The 12,565-nt window shown below is 42.3% G+C and overlaps 1 protein-coding gene across 1 annotated transcript in view; it reads left to right on the forward strand.

The window, feature by feature from the left end:
* The window catches only part of LOC132900851 (dedicator of cytokinesis protein 7-like), a 151,882-nt gene that overhangs the window by 127,475 nt on the left and 11,842 nt on the right, over positions 1-12,565 (forward strand). Inside the window, exons 29-36 of the mRNA XM_060943181.1 lie at positions 813-952; positions 1,026-1,195; positions 1,359-1,507; positions 2,761-2,943; positions 4,254-4,380; positions 8,824-8,908; positions 9,121-9,217; positions 9,330-9,464. Coding sequence (XP_060799164.1) covers positions 813-952; positions 1,026-1,195; positions 1,359-1,507; positions 2,761-2,943; positions 4,254-4,380; positions 8,824-8,908; positions 9,121-9,217; positions 9,330-9,464 — 1,086 coding nt within the window. The remainder of the gene's footprint in view (positions 1-812; positions 953-1,025; positions 1,196-1,358; positions 1,508-2,760; positions 2,944-4,253; positions 4,381-8,823; positions 8,909-9,120; positions 9,218-9,329; positions 9,465-12,565) is intronic.

Below are 12,565 nucleotides of genomic sequence, written 5' to 3' on the forward strand. Positions count from 1 at the left end.
GATGCGAGAAATGTTTTCTGGCACTAATTGAGACCTTAATACCAATCAAGCATCAGTTGAATGGTACAGAATATCTGAGTGCTGTTGCTGGCCATGTGCATCCTTTTAGGACCAGAATTTTATAATGGTTACTTCCAGCATGATAAGACACTGGTGAATTCAGTGCACTTACTTGTACCCTGAGAGGTGATTGGTCCAGTCTGTAAAAATCCAAGCTAGAACCTCGAAGGGAGCTTAGTTCAGAGCAGGGTGCTGTGGTGTTCTGGAGAGTGCAGCTGTTACATATGATGTCATTTACAGTGGAAGTGATGAAGGTAAGGGGAGCTTGCTTGATGGTCTGGAGCATTGTGTAGGAATAGGTGGTAGGATTGCTGGACAAGATAATCTGCAGGGTCTTTTCTGTAGAAAGAGGAGGAAAAGGTGTAAACAGGAAGGAAAGCGTGATGGTATAGTGTAGTAGTAAGGGTTGAATGGAAGGATTGACAGATTGTGCTGATCTTGTCAAAGAATGTAGTTGGGGAGGTGGCAGGGAGTTGAGCAGTGAAGAAGAAAATGTGTGGCTCAGATGCTGATTAGCTCATAAGATTCTGTTCTCCAGACTCTCCTTCGTCCAGTGATGACATACATACATACATACATACATACAACACTGCTATATGTTTTATTTCAGTAAACAATAAAATGTCTTCATCAGCTATCGTGCCTTGTTGTTGACTATGCACTCGTTTGTTTGATGGACAATTAAGATCCTCCTACCATTCTGACAGACTCTGAAAGTTTCCCATGTTGCTCTCTATCTCATTTGTTTCCAGAGTTCAGCATTTTCATGTCCGGTGCAGGACCACGGTGTAGTCAGTATGTTTGAGCTGTCGGTGCCCTTTCGCCAGCAGCATTTCCTCTCTGGCTTACTGCTGTCTGAGCTTGCCCTTATCCTGGAACCTGATGGAGAAGGGTAAGACACGTGTGTGCATGATATACATAAACACACACTATCACACTAACCTAATTCACTGTCACTCCAGCAGTATGTTCTTCCTACACAAGAAGGCGATCAGTGCGGTGCACTCTCTCCTGTGCAGTCATGATGCAGACCTGCGCTACACCGACCCCCTGGTCCGAGCCCATATCGCTCAGCTCTATCTGCCACTCATTCCTATTGTCATGGAGACGCTAGCCCAACTCCATGATTTCACCGGTAACAAAAACTTCTTTGTGCTATGCTCTGTTTTCATCTTTATTTGTGGTTTGACTGTTCATTGTTTTTCCCAGGACACACTCATGTTCCAGAGAGCTGTCTTTCAGTCTTTTCTGAAATGCCTCATTTATTCCTTTTGTTGTTTTGTTAATTATTCCTGTAGACCCCTCACCTCAGCGTGTGCGGCACGCTTCTGCAGTCTTCGATGATGGCGATCCAGAGAACAGCACCATTAGTTCGTCTGTCGCTATGGCGATAGCCGGTTCGCCGCTACCATATTCCAAAGTCAGTCCCTTCACACTGTCCTCACTGGTGAGCAGCAAACCTGTTTGGAAACAAGACAAAACTTTGTTCTGTGGGATAAACATTTTTTGTTTTGGTGCCGTATTAATTTAGTTGTGTGTCACCACCAGAGTACCAACTTTTTAAAGGCACATTTTTTTGAAATAGTTTTCCCATCTGCAGTACTGCTCTCTGCCACTAGATGGCTTGCCCTTAATCCCTTGTTTTTATCCCTGCTGGCCAAAAGGCACCATGTCGTGGCGATGTCTGGCCGTCCGTCCGTCCGTCCCGGGAAGGGTACTTGCCTTCCGAAATCAACTCCTCTCATAGTTTTTGGAGGAATTTCACGAAACTTAACAGGATTCTTTGTTATATGTCGGTAATATGCATATTAGGGTGCATCAGTTGCCCTCACTTTCATAAAATCTGATGCATTTTTGTTTGGGTGTTCCTTTTCACCAATAAAGACATCCTGTAAAATTTTTTGACCATATTCAAAAGTCTAATGGTGGCACCATGAGGTTCATTTTTTGCCAAAAAACGCTTATTTTATGTTTTCGCGTAAGGTTTGAATCACAATGTTGGACTCCATTTATTGATTTCTTGTGACCCAGAGATCATGTTAAGAACCTCTGCAAGGGATTGAGAAGCATTAATGTGATTCATAATACATTTGTATTGTTTAAAAGTAGTTGAACAATGATTCAATGAACAGCTAAAACTCAAACTGTGCTTGATAATATATTTAGAATATGTACTAAAAATGTGTATCGAAGATATTTGGTATACTCTATAAGGTGCCATAATGTTTCATGAAAAGTGATCGAAATTTTGTCACAAAAGTCATACTGTAAAATAGCAGCTTTTTCCATAACTTTGAGCTCCTGGTGCCACCATTAAACTTTTGAATTTTGTCAAAATATTTCACCCAGTGTGTTTTCTTACCAAAAGGAACATAAAAACAAAAATGCATCATGATCGGAGGAACTTTTCATTTTTAGGGGGCAACTGATGCACCCTAACGCATATTGCAATTTCGTTCAATTCGGTCGCATTTTACTAGAGTTATAGCCCTTGATTACCAAACTTGTACTTTGACAATTTCATGAGGGTGTATTAAGCACTTATAGCATAGATATAGTTGCCAGCAGGGGATATTGTGCTCTCGGAGCACTTTTGTTCGGGAAAGGAGTGAGAAGGAGAGATGGACTGGCCTGCATTGCTGGTGTGTACGCTGGTGTTAATACAATGTTAAACAGTTACATGTTCGTGTGTGTGTTTAGGCAGGTCGTCAGTGCAGCACTCTCTCCGCTGAGTGCAGCAGGACTCTGCTGGTGTGTGTTTTGTGGGTGTTGAAGAATGCTGATGCAGCCTTGCTGGAACGCTGGCTCTCAGAGCTGTCTGTGCTGCACATCAACCGACTGCTTGACCTTCTCCACCTCGCCATCTCCTGCTTTGAGTACAAGGTACTGCACATGGGGACTTGGAAGATGCTTATAATGGCAGTTGTTAAATTATGACATTTTAATAAACATTCACATTATACAAGCATATAATGCAAATTCAAAGCTACATACAGTATGTCAAACTCTTAAACTGTACTTATGCCCTTAATGCTGTTCTTATAGACCCCTTTCACATGACGTCACCGCGCCGCGAGATTTTGTTAGGCGCCATATTGGAAGACCAAGTACATGCACTCACAATATAAAACAAAGTACGAGCGAGAGTAAAGTGACACGATGGCTGATAATTCTGGTTATGTGAGTACACTACCAGCTGCAGAAAGGGCACGGTATGTGGAGAAACTGGCTGTGATTGATGGGTTTGACCCATATGATAAGACTCGCGGCAAGGGAGAATGGAAACATAAGGAGGACCGGACACCAATTCTGCCATCTGTTTGCTACCCAGACATTGTAAACTATTTGTTGTTTACACCCAGTGCCTACACTCAGTGTTCGAACTATGCCGATATTTTCGGGGGGCCCCTTTTTTTCCCTTGGGGCGCTTGCGCTTGTCTCGGAGCGCGGATCTCCAAACACATGAGAAGCCTTGCGCTTGTCTCGGAGCGCGGATCTCCAAACACATGAGAAGCCTATCTTACGCACATATCATGCGGACTCCACACCTCCACACACGCATCGCGTCTGAAGTCATAACTCATCAGGGGAAATCGTGTCCGCATTGGCATGTTCAAAAAACAACCTCGCGTCAACAATGATACCACACGCAAGAAAAAAAAAAACAGTCAGGCTACTCAACAACCAACCTGGCAGCAGCGATCAAGCCCCAAACCATCCTAAATTATTATTATTATTAAATTGTAGAAGTCTGGGAGGCTTGCTCCTCATACAGTTATCAACTTGGGGCCAATTTAGCATGTTTTAAATCTGAATTTCTTGTGTTTGCTTACCTCAAAGTGTCCGCAGATCATGCACAGACTTATCCATTATATCCACAGTTTTTTGCCAAGTCTCACACAGGTTTCTTTCAAGTCTACTGTTGGGCCAATAAATCATAAATAAAACAGCTCAGATTTGTTTGTTTAAGTCGTTTACCACTCCACTTTATTCTCGTGGGTTCACATACCACTGCCGTTATTTCCCCCTAATCACGAGTTTGTTGGTCTTCCAAAATGGCGCAGGGTCTGTTTACTTCCGGTTTCGGGTGACGTCAGTGAAAGGGGTCTATATGTGTGTATAAATGTGGGAGTGCAGAAAGAAACCGTAACCATTAACCATTTTCTTTTGTGTGTTGTGGATTTGTGTAAAAGGGGAAGAAGGCTCTGGAGCGGATCAACAGTCTGACATTTAAAAAGTCTCAGGACATGAAAGCCCGTCTGGAGGAAGCCATACTTGGCACTATTGGCGCCCGTCAGGAGATGGTCCGCCGCTGTCGAGGTGAACACATGTCTGTCTTTTTGTGTGTATGGGGTTAGGTTTTTTTTTTTTTAAACTTTAGCTCACAACTGTAACCACGGTTATCTGGTAACATCAGTGAGGTATCTCACTATGGGATATCATGACTTCCAAATTGCTGGACGAGCTTACCTAGAAGACTGATACCAAATGTAGCTGGTTTGTTTGTGAGGACCAAGTGAGCCAATGTCACATCAGGTACATAAAACTTTATGAATATGTGCAGTGATAACCAACTTGACATAGTGCAAACATCATGGCTAGATATTTCCATAAAGAAGACCCAGGATGCTGCCTTTCCCTGTGTGGAATGGGTACACATGCCCATGTGGTGTTACTTGGAAGTACGCATTTGAACTTTGCACTTCATGTACAAGAGTGCAAAGTTTACACTGGGCGCTTTGCAGCATTGTGTGGCTGTGCCCTTGGCTTATGGCCTTGATTCGACCCAGACAAGTGCTGACCCTCCTTGGATTGGGTTCCCATAGCAGCCCCTCCGTTAATGCTTTGCTCCAAGAACAAGTGGCTCCACCAGGCAGTTCTGCTGTCTTGCTTAGCACTTTGCTTTTGGCAGGCATTTTCCCCCATAGCGAGCTGTGGTGATCTCTCTGCAGTCTTTTGGCCTGGGAATGCTGAGATTTTCAGCTATGTTTTAATAGACATTGTACAGGTCCAGACTGAGTTGTGGCCCTTCTGCACCACCAGCCTCACTTCTAAACACCACAAGCTTTGCAGTCTGTTTGGATGAGATAAAAGGCTCACTGTTAAATTCTTCATCATTGCAAGTGAGGTCAAAGGCTTTTATCCACTGAGTCGGACCAGCCGTCTGTGGTTGTACAGTATATACCTGCAAGGCTCTCATCCGTCTTCCCAGCAACAGTGAAACAGTGTGGAGCCAATTGCCCCAGCTAACTCTGTCAGGAATAGCTAATTTCTGCAAGGAGCCCACTGGGGCTTGCGATGGGGCCATGACTGCTCCCACCATGGGGTCTTTGCCCATCAGGCTAGCTTGTTGGGCTAACACTTAATTGGAACAATGGGCAGAGTGTTGCCATAATCTCAGGGATGGTAGCACGGCCTGTGCCTGTTGCGTCCCTAGGTACAAAGCACCAGAGGTGGGCAGTACGAAGTACATTTACTTGAGTACTGTACTTAAGTACACTTTTTGAGTATCTGTACATTACTTGAGTATTATTTTTTTGGAAACGTATGACTTTAACTTCACTACATTTGAAAGGCAAATATTGTACTTTTCACTCCACTACATTTCTATCAAGGTCCTTATTACTTGTTACGATGAAGTAGCTTTGAAAGTGGATGTCTTTTTGTTTTCTTTTATAAAACATGATCGTTTTTTTCGCAGGTGACACTGAGACCGCCAATCAGTAATCACTAGGGTCACGTCTCATCCATAGACTGTATAAAATCAAGTTCAGTTTCTCAGCAGTATTATTTGAACATGATCAGTTGATGGCAGAACGGAAGGAGGCGGTTTTTCTGGAAAACGCACGCACTCAGGGCCATACGTAGAACCGATGTTTCAGTTTTCTGAAAGGATTAAAGATTCATTTTGTTTTAAATGTTTGCTTTGTTCACCTAAAATGAACCACATCATGGCCTCCAAAAACTCGCCGTCCAACCTGCGGAAGCATATTGATGCGTGTAAACATTTTATTCCAAGAGAAAGCTTGCAGTGAAGTTGTCTATGCTTTTAGAACTGGCGATAACGTTGCAATAGCTATGCAGTCTGGTTAGTCAAATGACTTTTTCTATGGATTTGCCCACCAAGTTGCCATAGCCTTGTCCACAGCTAACCTTTACACACAACTAGTTAACTTGGACACTGTTAGTTAGCATGTAAAAACAGTGTTACGCTAACATGAATAACGTTAACTTATCTGAAGTCCTTTCAGAAATATGTTTTAGCATAATCTTGCCAAATAAACAGAATGTAGAAATCTTTCTTTTCTAGTAGCGTTAGCTACCCAATATGATTTTGAGTTTGAAAAGAGTTTCCTAGCATGTCAGGAGCTTCAGCTCTACAGGTTCTACAAGCGAGTCAGTAAATCCAGTAGGTTGCTTCAGAGGCATTAGGTTTTGTAAGCATTGTGGCAATAATTCAACAACCCATTGACAGAATATGTACTTTTAGTACTTAAGTATTTTTAAAAGCAAGTACTTCAGTACTTTAACTTAATTAAAAAGTTGACTGGACAACTTTCACTTGTATCAGAGTACAACCCCGATTCCAAAAAAGTTGGGACAAAGTACAAATTGTAAATAAAAACGGAATGCAATAATTTACAAATCTCAAAAACTGATATTGTATTCACAATAGAACAGAGACAACATATCAAATGTCGAAATTGAGACATTTTGAAATTTCATGCCAAATATTGGCTCATTTGAAATTTCATGACAGCAACACATCTCAAAAAAGTTGGGACAGGGGCAATAAGAGGCTGGAAATGTTAAAGGTACAAAAAAGAAACAGCTGGAGGACCAAATTGCAACTCACTAGGTCAATTGGCAATAGGTCATTAACATGACTGGGTATAAAAAGAGCATCTTGGAGTGGCAGTGGCTCTCAGAAGTAAAGATGGGAAGAGGATCACCAATCCCCCAATTCTGCACCGACAAATAGTGGAGCAATATCAGAAAGGAGTTCGACAGTGTAAAATTGCTTGAACATATCATCTACAGTGCATAATATCATCAAAAGATTCAGGGAATCTGGAAGAATCTCTGTGCGTAAGGGTCAAGGCCGGAAAACCATACTGGGTGCCCGTGATCTTCGGGCCCTTAGACGGCACTGCATCACATACAGGCATGCTTCTGTATTGGAAATCACAAAATGGGCTCAGGAATATTTCCAGAGAACATTATCTGTAAACACAATTCACTGTGCCATCTGCCGTTGCCAGCTAAAACTCTATAGTTCAAAGAAGAAGCCGTATCTAAACATGATCCAGAAGCGCAGATGTCTTCTCTGGGCCAAGGCTCATTTAAAATGGACTGTGGCAAAGTGGAAAACTGTTCTGTGGTCAGACGAATCAAAATGTGAAGTTCTTTATGTAAATCAGGGACGCCGTGTCATTTGGACTAAAGAGGAGAAGGACAACCCAAGTTGTTATCAGTGCTCAGTTCAGAAGCCTGCATCTCTGATGGTATGGGGTTGCATTAGTGCGTGTGGCATGGGCAGCTTACACATCTGGAAAGACACCATCAATGCTGAAAGGTATATCCAGGTTCTAGAGCAACATATGCTCCCATCCAGACGACGTCTCTTTCAGGGAAGACCTTGCATTTTCCAACATGACAATGCCAAACCACATACTGCATCAATTACAGCATCATGGCTGCGTAGAAGAAGGGTCCGGGTACTGAACTGGCCAGCCTGCAGTCCAGATCTTTCACCCATAGAAAACATTTGGCGCATCATAAAACGGAAGATACGACAAAAAAGACCTAAGACAGTTGAGCAACTAGAATCCTACATTAGACAAGAATGGGTTAACATTCCTATCCCTAAACTTGAGCAACTTGTCTCCTCAGTCCCCAGACGTTTACAGACTGTTGTAAAGAGAAAAGGGGATGTCTCACAGTGGTAAACATGGCCTTGTCTCAAATTTTTTGAGATGTGTTGTTGGCATGAAATTTAAAATCACCTAATTTTTCTCTTTAAATGATACATTTTCTCAGTTTAAACATTTGATATGTCATCTATGTTCTATTCTGAATAAAATATGGAATTTTGAAACTTGCACATCATTGCATTCTGTTTTTATTTACAATTTGTACTTTGTCCCAACTTTTTTGGAATCGGGGTTGTAATATTTAACCAGTGGGATCTGTACTTTGACTTAAGTAGTAAACTTGGGTACTTTGTCCACTTCTGCAAAGCACACACCAGATGAACATCCATGATTATCTTGTTCCCACAGATGCACATCTTCACTGGGATTGGCCCTTTCCTGTGGTGAGGGGAGGTTCCAGCATGTACAATTTATTTTGGAATGCAGCATAGCATGATGGCTAGCTGGCTAAGACTACTGTTTGTAGAGAGGCTAGCCGTACTCAGATGAATGATCTCTTGTGAGATGAAAGTGATGCTGGTGCAGGCAGCATTCATTGATTGAGCAGTTGGCTCGCTCTGTGAACTATTTGGCTCGACCCCCCGTCATGATTTTTGTCCAAGAGATGCTTCTGAAAGCAAGAAGTGGTTTTAGATTACTTTGAGCTGAGGATCACAAATTAGGTGGAAAGCTTGTCTCTGTGCTACACATCACATCTGCTGGCCCATCCTGCATGGCGTAATGGGATATTGCTTGTTGGGGGGACTGCGCAAAGTGGCGTGTCCAATAGTGATGTACTGAAATGAAATCTTGAAAGAGAACTTAATTGTCTTAAGTGTGTGTTCTGCAGAAAGGAGCCCTTATGGTGGCCAAGAGAATGTACGATGGAGGAAGAATGTCACTCACTGGAGACAGAATACAGACCGAGTTGACAAGTGAGCCTTTTTTAAAATTATTATTCACGTCTTTTTTTAAAATTATTATTCACGGATTTGGCTGAAATCCTGTAGATTAGTTACCCAAAGAGTTAAAGTTGATATGATGATTAGAAGTAAGCCATGTATTTCTGTGTGAATGTCTCAATTTCTATGAATAACTTTCCATTCTCTACATTTTACTCTGTGTGTGTGAGCACACGCGTGTGCAGGACAAAAGCAGAGATGGAGCAGGAGTCCGTGGTGGACGGAAACTTGACAACTGAAGCTTCCTTAATAGTCTTGGACACTCTGGAGATCATTGTCAAAGTAAAGCTCTGCCTCCTCCTCTTGCTCCTTGTTGCTCCTGGGTAACCACACATAATTATAAGTATTATAAGCTTGGAAATGAAACTCTGATCCAAAAATGTGTGTGTCTCAGACGGTGGTGCTGTCTGAGCAGAAGGAGAGTGTGCTGGGTGGAGTGCTGAGAGTACTTCTTCACAGCATGGCTGGCAACCAGAGTGCCCTTTTTCTGCAACATTGCTTTACTACACAGAGAGCTCTGGTCTTCAAGGTGGGTGGGTGGGGGGGAGTATTTGTGATTGAGAGTGTAATTATACACAAAGGTATGAATAAAATACACTCATAGTCTTCAAACTAAGCAGCCATTTTGTGTCCAAGGTGGTGTTGGTGAGTGTGTGTGTATAAACTGTAATTCTGCCTGTCAGGAGCAGTATGGCAAAAATATTTTGCTACTTGAAGACTATACACAATATACACTTAGTGACCACTTTATTAGGAGCGCCATTTCTTATCCCCGTCGTTTGCACGTCACAGCAGAAATCAAAATCTATCAGATCAGGTGACATTGTTCCAATCTTCCGTTGTCCAGTTTGGGTGAGTCTGTGCCCACGGGTTGGCAGGAGTGGAACCTGATGTGGTCTCCTATTGTAGCCGCTTTTGCTTCAAGGTTTAAAGTCTTGTGTGTTCTGAGATCATTTTCTCCTGACCACTGTTGAAGAGCAGTTCTTTGAAGCCTACCTGTCACTTCGAATCAGTCTGGCCATTCTTCTCTGACCTCTCTCGTTAAAAGGCATTTCTGCCCACAGAAGTGCCACTCACTCAGTGTTCTTTGTTTTTCGCACTAACTCTAGAGACTGTTGTGTGTGAAAATCCCAGGAGATCAGCAGTTTCTGAAATACTCCCACCAACACATCTGATGCCAACAACCAATAAAGTCACACTTTTTCCCCCATTGATTTGAACATTAACATTAATTGATATGATTTGTGGGCGGGGGGCGGCACGGTGGTGTAGTGGTTAGCGCTGTCGCCTCACAGCAAGAAGGTTCTGGGTTCGAGCCCAGCGGCCGACGAGGGCCTTTCTGTGCGGAATTTGCATGTTCTCCCCGTGTCCGTGTGGGTTTCCTCTGGGTGCTCCGGTTTCCCCCACAGTCCAAAGACATGCAGGTTAGATTAATCGGTGGCCCTAAATCGACCGTAGGTGTGAATGTGAGTGTGAATCAGGGCAGGAATTCCACGAGGGCCATGGCCCTCATGCCCTCTCAATTTGGCCTTGTGCCCTTGGAAAAAAATATCTGCCATAAGGCCACAGTGGCCTTGATGCCCTGCGGTTTTGTAGTCTGCCTCGTGACTGCCAATAGGCTTTAACATCACCTGCGTCTGTTGAGAAAAAAATACGTCTTTTGATGGCATTCTGGATTCTTATTGGGCAACTCATCAGTGGTGGATCGGACTCGAGCCTGGCATGAACCGCTCAGACGTGCTATAATGACACCAATCTATCACCAGCCAACCAGGAGACTTAATCAAACGCATCCCCCGCCCACTTGTGTCTGCGTCTGAGACGTTGAATTTTCACAGAAGGAGGGAAGAAGTTGACTGAGGTAAGACTGTGTGATAAATTAACGAACGAATAAGATAGGAATTTCAACATATTGGGCTTAAGTTTGTTACCGTTAAATAAGCATTGCTTGTACAGTAACGTTATGTCGTTACAACGTTGACCCACTTTTAACGTGCTGAGTACCGACTGTAGCAGGTAACAAATGCTAATTAGCTTGCTGTCAAAAGTGCAAAGACCTTAAATTGCTCTGTGTAAATTAGAAAATGGCGCAACTTCCTTTGTAGCCGTCAACGGACAAGCACAGACTTGTCTTGAGTTTTGAGCCAATCGCAACAGGGCAGCACTGTGGCCTGAGGTAAAACATGATAGTTTAAGTTTGTTTAAATTACAAAAATGAGTACACCCAATGACTGTCTCATATGCTCTTCATATACTCATACTGTTTAAGTAATGCAATAAAACTAATCTTTAAAAGTGGTATTTACTCAAACTGTTTGCATAGAATGAACTTTGGGGTTAACAGTGTAATAGTGTTGCAGTGTTCTGCAAATTTGCAATTTAATATTTCAGATCTTGAGACATGAAAGTGCTATTTTAAAAAATGAAAGGTCAGAAATGCTTTCTTTGTCGTCTATTTAGTTCATTTTATTTCCTCAATAATTTTCCTTGATTGAGAAATCAGTCTGGGCTCTTATGGGTTAATCAGTAGCCTGCATGCTAGTATACACTACCGTTCAAAAGTTTGGGGTCACCCAGACAATTTTGTGTTTTCCATGAAAAGTCACACTTTTATTTCCCACCATAAGTTGTAAAATGAATAGAAAATATAGTCAAGACATTTTGAGCATTTAATCGACCCCACAAATGTGATGCTCCAGAAACTCAATCTGCTCAAAGGAAGGTCAGTTTTATAGCTTCTCTAAAGAGCTCAACTGTTTTCAGCTGTGCTAACATGATTGTACAAGGGTTTTCTAATCCTCCATTAGCCTTCTGAGGCAATGAGCAACACATTGTACCATTAGAACACTGGAGTGAGAGTTGCTGGAAATGGGCCTCTATACACCTATGGAGATATTGCACCAAAAACCAGACATTTGCAGCTAGAATAGTCATTTACCACATTAGCAATGTATAGAGTGCATTTCTGATTAGTTTAAAGTGATCTTCATTGAAAAGAACAGTGCTTTTCTTTCAAAAATAACGACATTTCAAAGTGACCCCAAACTTTTGAACGATAGTGTATGTTCCATTTACAGTCAAACATTTTGATGTACTCCAGGCTCAATTTTGATTAATCAAAAATCTGCGTAGTAGTACAGTCTGAAGATGCTCTTGCACATTCGGTGTCAATTGAACAAAAATTATGGGAGGATATAGGTTTAATAAGTTTTACAATTTTTGAAGTGAGTGATGGATTGATAAGTTTAGATGTGTTCAATATTTTCTTATCTTCAGACATAATACTGTAGTGTAGGAGATGTTTCTTTACCTGCGTGATAGTTTCGACTGAGACTCCAATCTTCCTCAGAAGAGTCATTAGTCCTTAAATTAAATTCATTATAGACGTGAACTTAAAATCATTGTTTTATTTTATGGCCTTGGTGCCCTGGCTTTTGGCCTTCGTGCCCTCAAAAAATTGACAGCACAAAAGGCCAAGTGGCCTTGTCTCTAAAATGACGAAATTCCAGGCCTGGTGTGAATGGCTGTCTGTGTCTATGTGTCAGCCCTGTGATGACCTGGCGACTTGTCCAGGGTGTACCCCACCTTTCGCCCGTAGTCAGCTGGGATAGGCTCCAGCTGGCCCGCGAC

This window comes from Neoarius graeffei, chromosome 16, assembly GCF_027579695.1.
Source record: "Neoarius graeffei isolate fNeoGra1 chromosome 16, fNeoGra1.pri, whole genome shotgun sequence".
Taxonomy (NCBI): domain Eukaryota; kingdom Metazoa; phylum Chordata; class Actinopteri; order Siluriformes; family Ariidae; genus Neoarius; species Neoarius graeffei.